At 35.1% G+C, this 13,471-nt stretch overlaps 1 protein-coding gene across 2 annotated transcripts in view; it reads right to left on the minus strand.

The window, feature by feature from the left end:
* Positions 1-11,054: 11,054 nt before the first annotated feature.
* CLIP4 (CAP-Gly domain containing linker protein family member 4) overlaps positions 11,055-13,471 on the minus strand; it is a 68,673-nt gene continuing 66,256 nt past the window's right edge. For both annotated transcript variants that reach the window (XM_003262681.3, XM_030799719.1), the window contains one exon: positions 11,055-13,305. In XM_003262681.3, coding sequence (XP_003262729.2) covers positions 12,984-13,305 — 322 coding nt within the window. In that variant the 3' untranslated portion in view covers positions 11,055-12,983. The remainder of the gene's footprint in view (positions 13,306-13,471) is intronic.

Consider the following 13,471-nt stretch of genomic DNA (forward strand, 5'->3'; position numbering starts at 1 on the left):
ACATGGAAAGATGGCACTACAAGTCTAACCTCAGAAAAAGCACAAGTACCAGGATTAGTCTTTAGTGCCTTCACATGTCCATTTCTTATATCCCTCTTCTTGACATACTTGGGCTGTCTCCCCATCCCATCAATTTCCTAAGACTTATTGACTCCTTGTGAGAACTAACCCACAGTTATTTTTCCTCCATCACTCAATGTTCATTTCAGCTGGCGTTAGGTGAAAGTCTTATTAACCGAACTTACATTGAAACCTTAGCAGCTAGGGTAGTATTTCTCCCTAGAATATTTACATATTGATGCACTACTCAGGTGCAAAATATTTTTTAGCTGTAGCTCAACAACTGTAAAACATTTGAAAAACTTGGTAAGAACAAACTATTATATGGGGTGTGTGGGGGATGGGAAGTTACATGAACTATGACCACAAAACTACAGGAATCATTTTCCTCTCTTCAGCATGCAGTAAGTGTAAAACAGGTGTGTTACCATTCACATGGAAAGACGGCATTACAAGTCTAACCTCAGAAAAAGCACAAGTACCAGGATTAGTCTTTAGTGCCTTCACATGTCCATTTCTTATGTCGCTCTTCTTGACATCCTCGGGCTGCCTCCCCATCCCATCAATTTCCTAAGACTTATTGCCTCCTTGTGAAAACGAATCCACAGTTATTTTCCCTCCATCACTCAATGTTCATTTCAGCTGGTATTAGGTGAAAGTCTTATTAAACGAACTCACATTGAAACCTTGGCAGCTACGGTAGTATTTCTACCTAGAATATTTACATATTAGAAGACGTTATTTGCTAACATAGATGAATATCAAACTGATAAAACTTCAGATGATTATATCATCTTCGATGGTTTAGCATTCATCAATTACTTGAGAAAACAGCAAGCAGACCAGGCAGGAGTTAAGAGACCTACCACTACTAGACTGCAATTACCTACCTCCTTGACTCAAACAAGTTACTGAAACTCTCATTTAAATAATGAGGTCAGGAGTTCAAGACCAGCCTGGCCAACACAGTGAAACCCCGTCTGTACTAAAAATACAAAAAATTAGGCAGGCATGGTGGTAGGCGCCTGTAATCCCAGCTACTCGGGAGGGTGACACAGGAGAATCGCGTGAACCCAGGAGGCGGAGGTTGCAGTGAGCGGAGATCACGCCACTGCACTCCAGCCTGGGTGACAGTGCGAGACTCCATCATTATTATATATATAATATATAATATATATAAAATTATATATTATATACATTACATATTATATATTATATAACACATAATATATATTCTGTAGTATATATTATATAACACATAACATATATTCTATAATATATATAACACATAACATATATTCTATAATATATATTATATAACACATAATATATATTCTATAATATATATTATATAACACTATATATTCTATAGTATATATATTATATAACACATAATATATATTCTATAGTATATATATTATATAACACACAATATATATTCTATGGTATATATATTATATAACACATAATATATATTCTATGGTATATATATTATATAACACATAATATATATTCTATGGTATATATATAACACATAATATATATTCTATAGTATATATATTATATAAACATTATATATTCTATAGTATATATATTATATAAACATTATATATTATATAGTATATATATTATATAACACATAATATATTATATAGTATATATAATATAACACAAAATATATACTATATAGTATATATAACACATAATATACATTATATAGTATATATAACACATTATATCTTATATACTATATATTATATAACACATAATGTATATTATATAGTATATATATTATATAACACATTATATATTATATATTATATATTATATATTATATATTATATATTATATATTATATAACACATAATATATAATATATAACACATAATATATATTATGTATTATATATTATATAACTCATAATACATATTATGTGTTATATATTATATAACACATAATATATATTATGTGTTATATGTATTATATAATACATTCTATATTATATATTATATATATTCTATAATACATTATATATTATATATTATATAATACATAATATATATTATATGTATTATATAATACATTATATATTATATATATTATATAATACATTATATATTATATATATTATATAATGCATTATATATATTATATATTATATATTATATATTATATATTATGTATTATATAATACATTATATATTATATATTATATATACATGAACTATGACCACAAAACTACAGGAACCACCTTCCTCTCTTCAGCATGCAGTAATTGTAAAACAGGTGTGTTACCCTTCACATGGAAAGATGGCACTAAAAGTCTAACCTCAGAAAAAGCACAAGTACCAGGATTAGTCTTCAGTGCCTTCACATAACCATTACTTATATCCCTCTCCTTGACATCCTCAGGCTGTCTCCCCATCCCATCAATTTCCTCAGACTTATTGCCTCCTTGTGAGAACTAACCCACAGTTATTTTTCCTCCATCACTCAATGTTCATTTCAGCTGGTGTTAGGTGAAAGTCTTATTAAATGAACTCACATTGAAACGTTAGCAGCTACGGTAGTATTTCTCCCTAGAATATTTACATATTAGAAGATGTTATTTGCTAACATAGATGAATATCAAACTGATAAAACTTCAGATGATTATATCATCTTGGATGGTTTAGCCTTCATCAATTACTTGAGAAAACAGCAAGCAGACCAGGCAGGAGTTAAAGAGACCTACCACTACTAGACTACAATTACCTACCTCCCTGACTCAAACCAGTTACTGAAACTCTCATTTAAAAAATGAGGTAAGGAGTTGAAGACCAGCCTGGCCAACACAGTGAAACCCCGTCTGTACTAAAAATACAAAAAATTAGGCAGGCATGGTGGCAGGCGCCTGTAATCCCACCTACTCGGGAGGGTGACACAGGAGAATCGCGTGAACCCAGGAGGCGGAGGTTGCAGTGAGCGGAGATCACCCCACTGCACTCCAGCCTGGGTGACAGTGCGAGACTCAATCATTATTATACATATATAATATGTATTATATATTATACATATTATATATTACATATATTATATAACACAATATATATTATATATGTTATATAACACATAAAATATATTATATATTATATATGTTATATAACACATAAAATATATTATATATTATATATGTTATATAACACATAATATATATTATAAATTATATATATAACACAAAATATATATTATATAATATATATAACACATAATATATATTATATATTAGATATGTTATATAACACATAATATATATTATATATCCCATAATATATATTATATATTATATATATTATATAACACATAACATATATTATATATTATACATATTTTATAATACATTATAGATTATATATTATATATACATGAACTATGACCACAAAACTACAGGAACCACCTTCCTCTCTTCAGCATGCAGTAAGTGTAAAACAGGTATGTTACCCTTCACATGGAAAGATGGCACTACAAGTCTAACCTCAGAAAAAGCACAAGTACCAGGATTAGTCTTTAGTGCCTTCACATGTCCATTTCTTATATCCCTCTTCTTGACATCCTCAGGCTGTCTCCCCATCCCATCAATTTCCTAAGACTTATTGCCTCCTTGTGAGAACTAAACCACTGTTATTATATTAATATTATAATTATAATATTATATATTATATAATATATTATATATATTATATAATAAATAATATAAATATAAAACCTTGAGTCTTATCCCAGTAAAACAAATCATGTGGAATCTTTATGTAGAAGTAGACCACAGAGTTTATTATCATTCCTCTGTTTATTCAAATATTATATATATTATATAGGCTTTGAGACCTATGTAGAAGGCTTTGGTCTCAAAGGCCCCTTCTAACTGTGAGGTCATGATTCTGTAGGACTTCACCTGTGTAAGGCAAATTCCAACACCCAGTCATTATCAGTGGAGCATCACTGGTGTGTGCATGTGTCCTCGACCTTGACTCTTATCCCAGTGAAACAAATTGTATGGAATCTTTATGTAGAAGTAGACCACAGAGTTTAGTATCAGTCCTCTGTTTATTCAAAGATCTTTCTATTCAAAGATCTCTTTAACAAATCATCAAATCCTTACCATAGCAAAACGAGATTAATCAGGGATGATTTCCAGAAAGTAGAAAAGCCGGCAGAACTATGAGTCATGTTCCTTTAATGACTTTCATGCTTTCAGTGCCACATCACTTATTTCTCTTTCATTACATTTGCTATAATGGGAACCTTATTAGCAAAGTAAAACCATAAAACTTATCTTTTATCACACCTAATATTTGATGGCATATCTGATGTACTTTCTTTTTGTCAGTTGACAATTTGCACCTCTTAGTGCCTGTATTAGTCTGTTCTCACACTGCTGATAAAGACATACCTGAGACTGGGTAATTTATAAAGAAAAAGAGGTTTAATGGACTCACAGTTCCACATGGTTGGGGAGGCCTCACAATCATGGTGGAAGGCAAAGGAGGAGCAAAGGCACGTCTTACATGGCGGCAGGCAAGAGTGTATGCGCAGGGGAACTGCCCTTTATGAAACTATGAGATCTCATGAGACTTACTATCATGAGAACACCATGGGAAAACCCACCCCCATGATTCAGTTACCTCCCACCAGGTCCCTCCCATGACACACAGGGATGATAGAAGCTACAATTCAAGATGAGATTTGGGTGGGGACACAGCCAAAATGGTTTGGTGCCCATTCCCAAAGGGAGGTGGCAAAGCCTAGAGCAAGCCAGGTGTTTGGGAGCAGGAGGTGCCTGTGGATTCTGACGCTCCTCAACAAGCGCATCCAAGTGCCATTATGATGGGCAATTCATTAAGAACAGGAGTCCTCTCTCACCATCACCATAGAATTGGATAGAACCCCTCTTTTCAGGTTTATAGAGATATTCACTGCCACTGGATGGCAAATTTTGGAAATCTGTTGTGAACCATATGGCTTTATAATGGATCCCTAGAAAGAGGGAATCCAAAAAGATAGCCAATTCAAACATCCCACCAAGATTGTGAAGACTGTGGGCAAACTTCCTATATTTTACTGCATCTAACAGTTGAGAAAAGAAACAATTTAAATCCTTTTGCATTATTCTCAAAGTAATATTTATATAGTATTTTACAGTTCTCAGAAGAAATAAAGTAATTTTCAAGATAGAAATCCTTTTTCCTCAAGTATGTACCAGGAAACAGCTGGTGATGCTTTATAAAGGATAAGAAACTAAAGCAGAAAATTACATTGGATTTTCCTTTGTCACACACCAGGGGGTGTAAAGTGAGGCCTCAAGAATCTCATGCTATTTTCTTAATTCCCTAAGCTCTATTCCCTTCAAGAAAGAGAAAATATCATCTGAAAAATTACAGTATTTTCGCTAATATGTGTAATGTATTGGAATTCTTATTAGAAATCCATTTGTATTAGCAGGTTCAACAAAGGTGACTATAATTTTTCACTTTATTCTTCTGCTCTGTAATGCTCCATATTGTCTGTAATGCAAAATCCACTTCCCCTTGCCATCAATACGAGACTTTTTATGACTATTAAAATTCATTTAAAAATCCATTATACGGTTTTTTTCCCCCCAAAGATACTGGATAGTAACACCCACCCTTCACGACAAGAACTGTCAGGGGCAGCCAATGTCATTAACACCGTTGACTGAGTTTCAAGCTGCATCTCAGAAGTCATACTAGAGAAAAGAACAAAACACATGGCTTGAAGCTGTGCATATAATCTTAACCTGATTCATCTCCATGTCAGTCTGATTTATGTGACAAATAATAATTAGTTCAGTCTTCAAGAAGGTAAGTCTGTCTACATGGAATAAAGTCATGAAGGGCTGGAACTGAAAGAACTTAACCTCCACCAGACGGACACAGGCCAAGATCAAAGCACTTGGATGGTTAAACTTTCCATGCTTTAGAAATGCCTAAAATTCAAATTCAGTACAGGATAGTTAGCTTGCACAGTTCAATTGATCCCAATTGGATTTTATGTAGCCAGTTGAAACAACTCTGACTAAGTATCTAATCCTGAGACCAAATTCCTCCTGACACAGGAGTCTATTGGGGCTACGGTAGCAACAAACTCACATATCTGGGTTCATCTGGGATTTCAGAGCCGAACTTAAACCAGATTTATGAGCATTTAAAAAATGACACCAGTGATCCTTGGGAACAGATTATGTTTTCAGCTAACAGCCTCAATTTAAACACCTGAAATATCTTTAATAATTCAGAATGCCCTGCCCCTTTCTCAGCACCACCATGACCACTACGCTTGCCCTATTTGAAAGGTATAGTAAATTATGAAATTTGCTGCTGATTTATTGTCATGAACATTCTATTCACTGGAAGACATTCTAAAAAGATAAACGGAAAAAGCTTCTCCTACACCTTGATGCTGCTCTCAAAGGACAGCTATAAAACAAAAGGTTTCATCTGACCACACATAATGAAATGATATTAATCTCAGTAATATGTGCCCGTCTACTCAAATTCCACCACGTATACTTCTTTTCCTCTCATAAAAAGGAGAATTAGCTACTGTAGCCTTGTAGTATAGTTTGAAGTCAGGTAGCGTGATGCCTCCAGCTTTGTTCTTTTGGCTTAGGATTGACTTGGCGATGTGGGCTCTTTTTCGGTTCCATATGAACTTTAAAGTAGTTTTTTCCAATTCTGTGAAGAAAGTCACTGGTAGCTTGATGGGGATGGCATTGAATCTATAAATTACCTTGGGCAGTATGGCCATTTTCACGATACTGATTCTTCCAACCCATGAGCATGGAATGTTCTTCCATTTGTTTGTATCCTCTTTTATTTCATTGAGCAGTGGTTTGTAGTTCTCCTTGAAGAGGTCCTTCACATCCCTTGTAAGTTGGATTCCTAGGTATTTTATTCTCTTTGAAGCAATTGTGAATGGGAGTTCACTCATGATTTGGCTCTGTTTGTCTGTGACTGGTGTACAAGAATGCTTGTGATATTTGTACATTGATTTTGTATCCTGAGACTTTGCTGAAGTTGCTTATCAGCTTAAGAAGATTTGGGGCTGAGACAATGGGGTTTTCTAGATATGCAATCATGTCATCTGCAAACAGGGACAAATTGGCTTCCTCTTTTCCTAATTGAATACCCTTTATTTCCTTCTCCTGCCTGATTGCCCTGGCCAGAACTTCCAGCACTATGTTGAATAGGAGTGGTGTGAGAGGGCATCCCTGTCTTGTGCCAGTTTTCAAAGGGAATGCTTCCAGTTTTTGCCCATTCAGTATGATATTGGCTGTGGGTTTGTCATAGATAGCTCTTATTATTTTGAGATATGTCCCATCAATACCTAATTTATTGAGAGTTTTTAGCATGAAGGGCTGAATTTTGTCAAAGGCCTTTTCTGCATCTATTGAGATAATCATCTGGTTTTTGTCTTTGGTTCTGTTTACATGCTGGATTACATTTATTGATTTTTGTATGTTGAACCAGCCTTGCATCCCAGGGATGAAGCCCACTTATACACTTGGTGTATAAGCTTTTTGATGTGCTGCTGGATTTGGTTTGCCAGTATTTTATTGAGGATTTTTGCATCAATGTTCATCAAGGATATTGGTCTGAAATTCTCTTTTAAAAAACCAAAACAGCATGGTACTGGTACCACAACAGAGACATAGATCAATGGAACAGAACAGAGCCCTCAGAAATAATGCTGCATATCTACAACTATCTGATCTTTGACAAACCTGACAAAAACAAGCAATGGGAAAAGGATTCCCTATTTAATAAATGGTGCTGGGAAAACTGGCTAGCCATATGTAGAAAGCTGAAACTGGATCCCTTCCTTACACCTTATACAAAAATTAATTCAAGATGGATTTAAGACTTACATGTTAGACCTAAAATCATAAAAACCCTAGAAGAAAACCTAGGCAATACCATTCAGGACATAGGCGTGGGCAAGGAATTCATGTCTAAAACACCAAAAGCAATGGCAACAAAAGCCAAAATTGACAAATGGGATCTAATTAAACTAAAGAGCCTCTGCACAACAAAAGAAACTACCATCAGAGTGAACAGGCAACCTACAAAATGGGAGAAAATTTTTGCAACCTACTCATCTGACAAAGGGCTAATATCCAGAATCTACAATGAACTCAAACAAATTTACAAGAAAAAAACAAACAACCCCATCAAAAAGTGGGCGAAGGACATGAACAGACACTTCTCAAAAGAAGACATTTATGCAGCCAAAAAACACATGAAAAAATTCTCACCATCACTGGCCATCAGAGAAATGCAAATCAAAACCACAATGAGATACCATCTCACACCAGTTAGAATGGCTATCATTAAAAAGTCAGGAAACAACAGGTGCTGGAGAGGATGTGGAGAAATAGGAACACTTTTACACTGTTGGTGAGACTGTAAACTAGTTCAACCATTGTGGAAGTCAGTGTGGCAATTTCTCAGGGATCTAGAACTAGAAATACCATTTGACCCAGCCATCCCATTACTGGGTATATACCCAAAGGATTATAAATCATGCTGCTATAAAGACACATGCACACGCATGTTTATTGCGGCACTATTCACAATAGCAAAGAGTTGGAACCAACCCAAATGTCCAACAACGATAGACTGGATTAAGAAAATGTGGCACATATACACCATGGAATACTATGCAGCCATAAAAAAGGATGAGTTCATGTCCTTTGTAGAGACATGGATGAAACTAGAAACCATCATTCTCAGTAAACTATCACAAGGACAAAAAACCAAACACCGCATGTTCTCACTCATAGGTGGGAATTGAACAATGAGAACACACGGACACAGGAAGGGGAACATCACAGTCCGGGGACTGTTGTGGGGTGGGGGGTGGGAGGAGGGACAGCATTAGGAGATATACCTAATGTAAATGACGAGTTAATGGGTGCAGCACACCAACATGGCACATGGATACATATGTAACAAACCTGCACATTGTGCACATGTACCCTAAAACTTAAAGTATAATAATAATTTAAAAAAAGGAGAATTAGCAAAAAAAAATGGTAGAACAAAATCTTTTTGCCTATGCAAAGGTATCATATTCTGCTTATAATACAATATTAACATGTCCTGCAGGCTTAACTTGTTCAGCCTATACACAAATTTCATTAGGAATGTTCATTTTATATTCAAACAGTATATGTGACACCGTTTGTAAAAAAGGCCTGTGTACCAAAGGATACTAAACAATTACTAAAAATATACATGATAACGTGAGTTTTGTATTAACCACTGTATTTGTATTATAAATAAGTGTAGTGAAGCAAAGGGCATGAAAAAAATAAAAAATTAATCCTTCTATCGGCTTGCAATGTGGCAATGGATATTATATGTCTCTGAGTCATTTAGTCATTTGTTATTTAGCTAACAAATATCCATCTGGTAAGTAGTTAAAATTACTAGAACTGTTTCTCAATTAAGAATGATTTTAACACAATAGGCTTCTAGCCATTGGTTGATGTGGTTTAAATAACATTATCACACATTCTAAATAGGTAGCCTCAAAATAAAACTCTGAAATAAAAATATCTAACACAGCCAGGCACGGTGGATCACGCCTGTAATCCCAGCACTTTGGGAGGCCAAGGCAGGTGGATCACCTGAGGTCTGGAGTTCCTGACCAGCCTGGCCAACATGGTGAAACCCCGTCTCTACTAAAAATACAAAAAATTAGCTGGGCATCGTGGTAGGTGCCTGTAATCCCAGCTACTCGGGAGGCTGAGGCAGGAGAATCACTTGAACCCGGGAGGCAGAGGCAGAGGCTGTGGTAAGCCGAGATTGCACTATTGCATTCCAGCCTGGGTGACAGTGCGAGGCCCTGTCTCAAAAAAAAAAAAAAAATTATAGATATAGATATATATTTAACACTGGAGATCAACGTTATCCCCACTTGAGTATGATCCAGTTCATTCTCTCCATATTAGACCACATGTATTACCATGTTCTCTAAATTATCATCATATTAAAATAGGAATTCAAAGTTAGCCCCAGGCAGAAGGGAAAGGGAGCTGCTCCAGGTGGTCCTGCTGCGTCTTTCCTCCCCATTCCCCGCTGCTGCGCCACTCAGCATCTGTTGTCTCTTACACGGCACTCTTCAGGGTTAAGTTGGGCTCCTGGATTCAAACTTTTCTTGTCCTCCTTCCTTCCGTGTCTAAGAAAAGTTACCTGTTCTGTGGCCTAGTCTCACAAGGCCCCTTGTCTGAAGCTAGCTAGATAGTATCTCTATTTCCAACAATCAATGGCCTTTACTGTCTTTGTTCACTCAACAAAACCGAGCATCTACTAGGTGCCAAGTATTATTCTAGGTATTGGGGATAAAGTGGTGAACAAAACAGTCAAAAATCCACTCCTCAATCTAGTGAAGGAAAAAAGAAATAATAAGCAAGAAGTTGTAATCACTAATAAGCATGACCAAATGCTAAAGAGAAAAATAAAACATGAGAGGGGAACAAGGAGCTCTTGGGAGGAGGTGCCAGAGACTCACACCAAGATTACAACACCACGGTTCACAGTTAGCAAACAGCAGTACTCAACATTCTTACATACTTAAAAATATTCCCCCCAAATCACCCTAAATATAAAAACAAAGTTTTTTAGTAAAAGGCAGTTAATTATTTCTTTTTTAATCTAAATTCGAAGTGTTCCATCCTACCCTAAACAAACAAGTGAAATCCCAACTGTAGAAATACATTCTTTTCTTAAATGACTCACTATTCACCAAAACAATACTAATAGGATGGTGGCTATGAACATACATTGTTGAGTAGGAAGTATGATACTTTTTAATACTCTTTTATAGGGATAAGACAAATCCAAGCCATTACCATGAGGAAAAAGTTCAAAGCATATGTACCCTGAGTTACTGAGAAAAGGAGAGTTGCAAATAGGGTAAATAACAAGATACCATTCCAAAACCACACAGCTTCCCTTTTTATTGATGCTCAAGAAGTGAACTTTAAATGACATTTCATAAGCAAAACACAAATGAAAACACCTAATTTGCATGTATAGCATATGCAAACATACATGTTATATGGACTTAATAATCCTCATTTAAATATAAAGAGAACAACCGGTTCTTTGACCTCAAAAATAAATTCAATGTTGGCATTATTGTTTTTAACTTACAGTGTTTTATATTTAACAGGAAAAACTATGAATAACCAAGTTTGGTGTGGTCATGGATTTCATGTTAAGGTATAAATAGAGTTTTTAAGAAATAATCTGTATATAATAAAATAAGTTTACTTTTGAATCACAGTACAGTCATTTCCTTCTATCAATAAAAATATTCCTTGATTACAAAGCAGCCTTATTTTGCAAACGTATTTCAGGAAAATAGCTCTAGCAATATTTGAAACACCATACTATTTTAAAAAGGCAGCGAAGTGACAGAATTTAGATCTAAAATAGTATATTGCAAAATAGTTCAACATATTATTTCTAAGCACAAGGCGAGCTCCATTCTGAAGGATACTTTTTAATCTTATAAAGCAAACTCTTCCAATATTTCCGGGGTAAAGTCTAAATATTTACAATAAAAGATGAATCTTTACACAGACAGGACATAAACTTCAATACGTAACCACAATGCAAACACTTTACATTATGACATCACTCTAATATGAAGCTTAGTCTAATATGAAGATTAACGTGCTCAAGAAGGAAAATAAAAACAATACAGTTCTGTAGCTTTGTAACAGGCTGAACTCTGCAACAATTAGAGAAATAAAAACAGCAAACACAACACCAGTTCTATGAGTAATAAAACAAAAAAATCCAGATATTATAAACATTTAAGTAAATAACTAATACATCCTTCCTAATATATCTTTATTTGCTCTCTTCTGTTAAATACGTTTTTTAAAATGTTTCTCATACCCCAGGAGGAAAGGACAGTAAATTCTTCACAAAGATAAAAGTGCATCATGTTTTAAAAGTGCTTCGTGTTTATGAGTTACAAACATATCCAATAAGGAAGTTTTAAGTAAGTCTGTGCAAAAAAAAATCTAATAATCACTTGAATTCATAAACCTTAATCGTGGGTTTTTTGTAGTTCATCCAGATGAAGCAGTCAAGCAGCAGAAGAAAAATCTGAGATTAGACATTTTGTATAGCAGAAAGAGCACTGGGCCACAAGTGAGGAGACCCACAGTCTATTCTTAGCTCAGTCAACCAACCAGTTAGTGACCCCAGGTAAGACGGGCTTCCATTTCAGTATTTGGCAATGGGCAAGAAGCAGAGCTGGAGAGCCTCTAAGGCCCCTTCCAACTCCAAAATTATCATGTATCTTTAGATGAGGCATTTCTGAAAGGGCAAATAATTTTACCAAAATATAAAAATACATACTAGTCATCTAGCTGCTATTCATTCATTGGACTTATTTGTAATAAAGCACAGAAAGAAAAATTCCAAAAATGCTTGACAAAAAAAGGTCACGTGAACATTATACATAACCAAAGCTAGAGAAACCCTTCACAATTAGGGCACTAAGAAAAATCCAATATGATGTGCAAGAACAAAACAGAATAAGCAAGAAATGCAACAGCTGGTCACCTGATGTCACTTTTTCTTCCTGAGTCCCAGAATTTTCTTGGGACCTAAAGCTTTAATCGGTACTTATTTTGAAAATTGCTTTAAAAGAACCATGATTCCCCAGAGCTCATATTCATGGCTTTGTAAAGAACTCTCTCTAAATTGTTATAATGGTTTTCAAGAAGATAACTATATTTTCAAAATTTTAATATGGCTAAATAAAGTAAACCATTTACCATGGACTCTTTATTTACACCAAATATATATATTCGAGCTTATTTAATATTTTAGAAGCTTAACTCAACAATTCTCATCCACAAGTTTTGACCCATTAATTCCCCGATAGGTCACTCTGCTTGGTCGAACTAAGACTCCATGGTTCGGCTTACAGGTGAAATAGCGCTTGTCACCCACTGACCCATCATTTTTTCCCTTGGCGCTTCGGAGCTCAAGTCCAAGCCAGATACCTGAAGCAAAGTCAGTGGGGCCCACGTACCTAACAGTACCCATCTCATTGGAGCTCGTGAGCAGCACCTGAGACCCCTCGTGCAGCTTCACGCTCCCTTCAATGCCACCTGCAGTGGGGGTGCTGCTCCAGCTGCGACGCAAAGCAGCTTTTGATCTGTGCAGAAGGGAAAAGTGGGAAAAATTCTTTAGTGCTGAAGCCACGTAATGCAATGTATCATATTCATTTCCACTGCCAGATTCAGAATTCATTCATTCAGTTCCCAAAACAGAATACTTTAAGGTCACAACTTGATTCTTAAATTTTAAATAGCAGTTTTAGA

The sequence above is a fragment of the Nomascus leucogenys genome, chromosome 19, assembly GCF_006542625.1.
Source record: "Nomascus leucogenys isolate Asia chromosome 19, Asia_NLE_v1, whole genome shotgun sequence".
NCBI lineage: Eukaryota > Metazoa > Chordata > Mammalia > Primates > Hylobatidae > Nomascus > Nomascus leucogenys.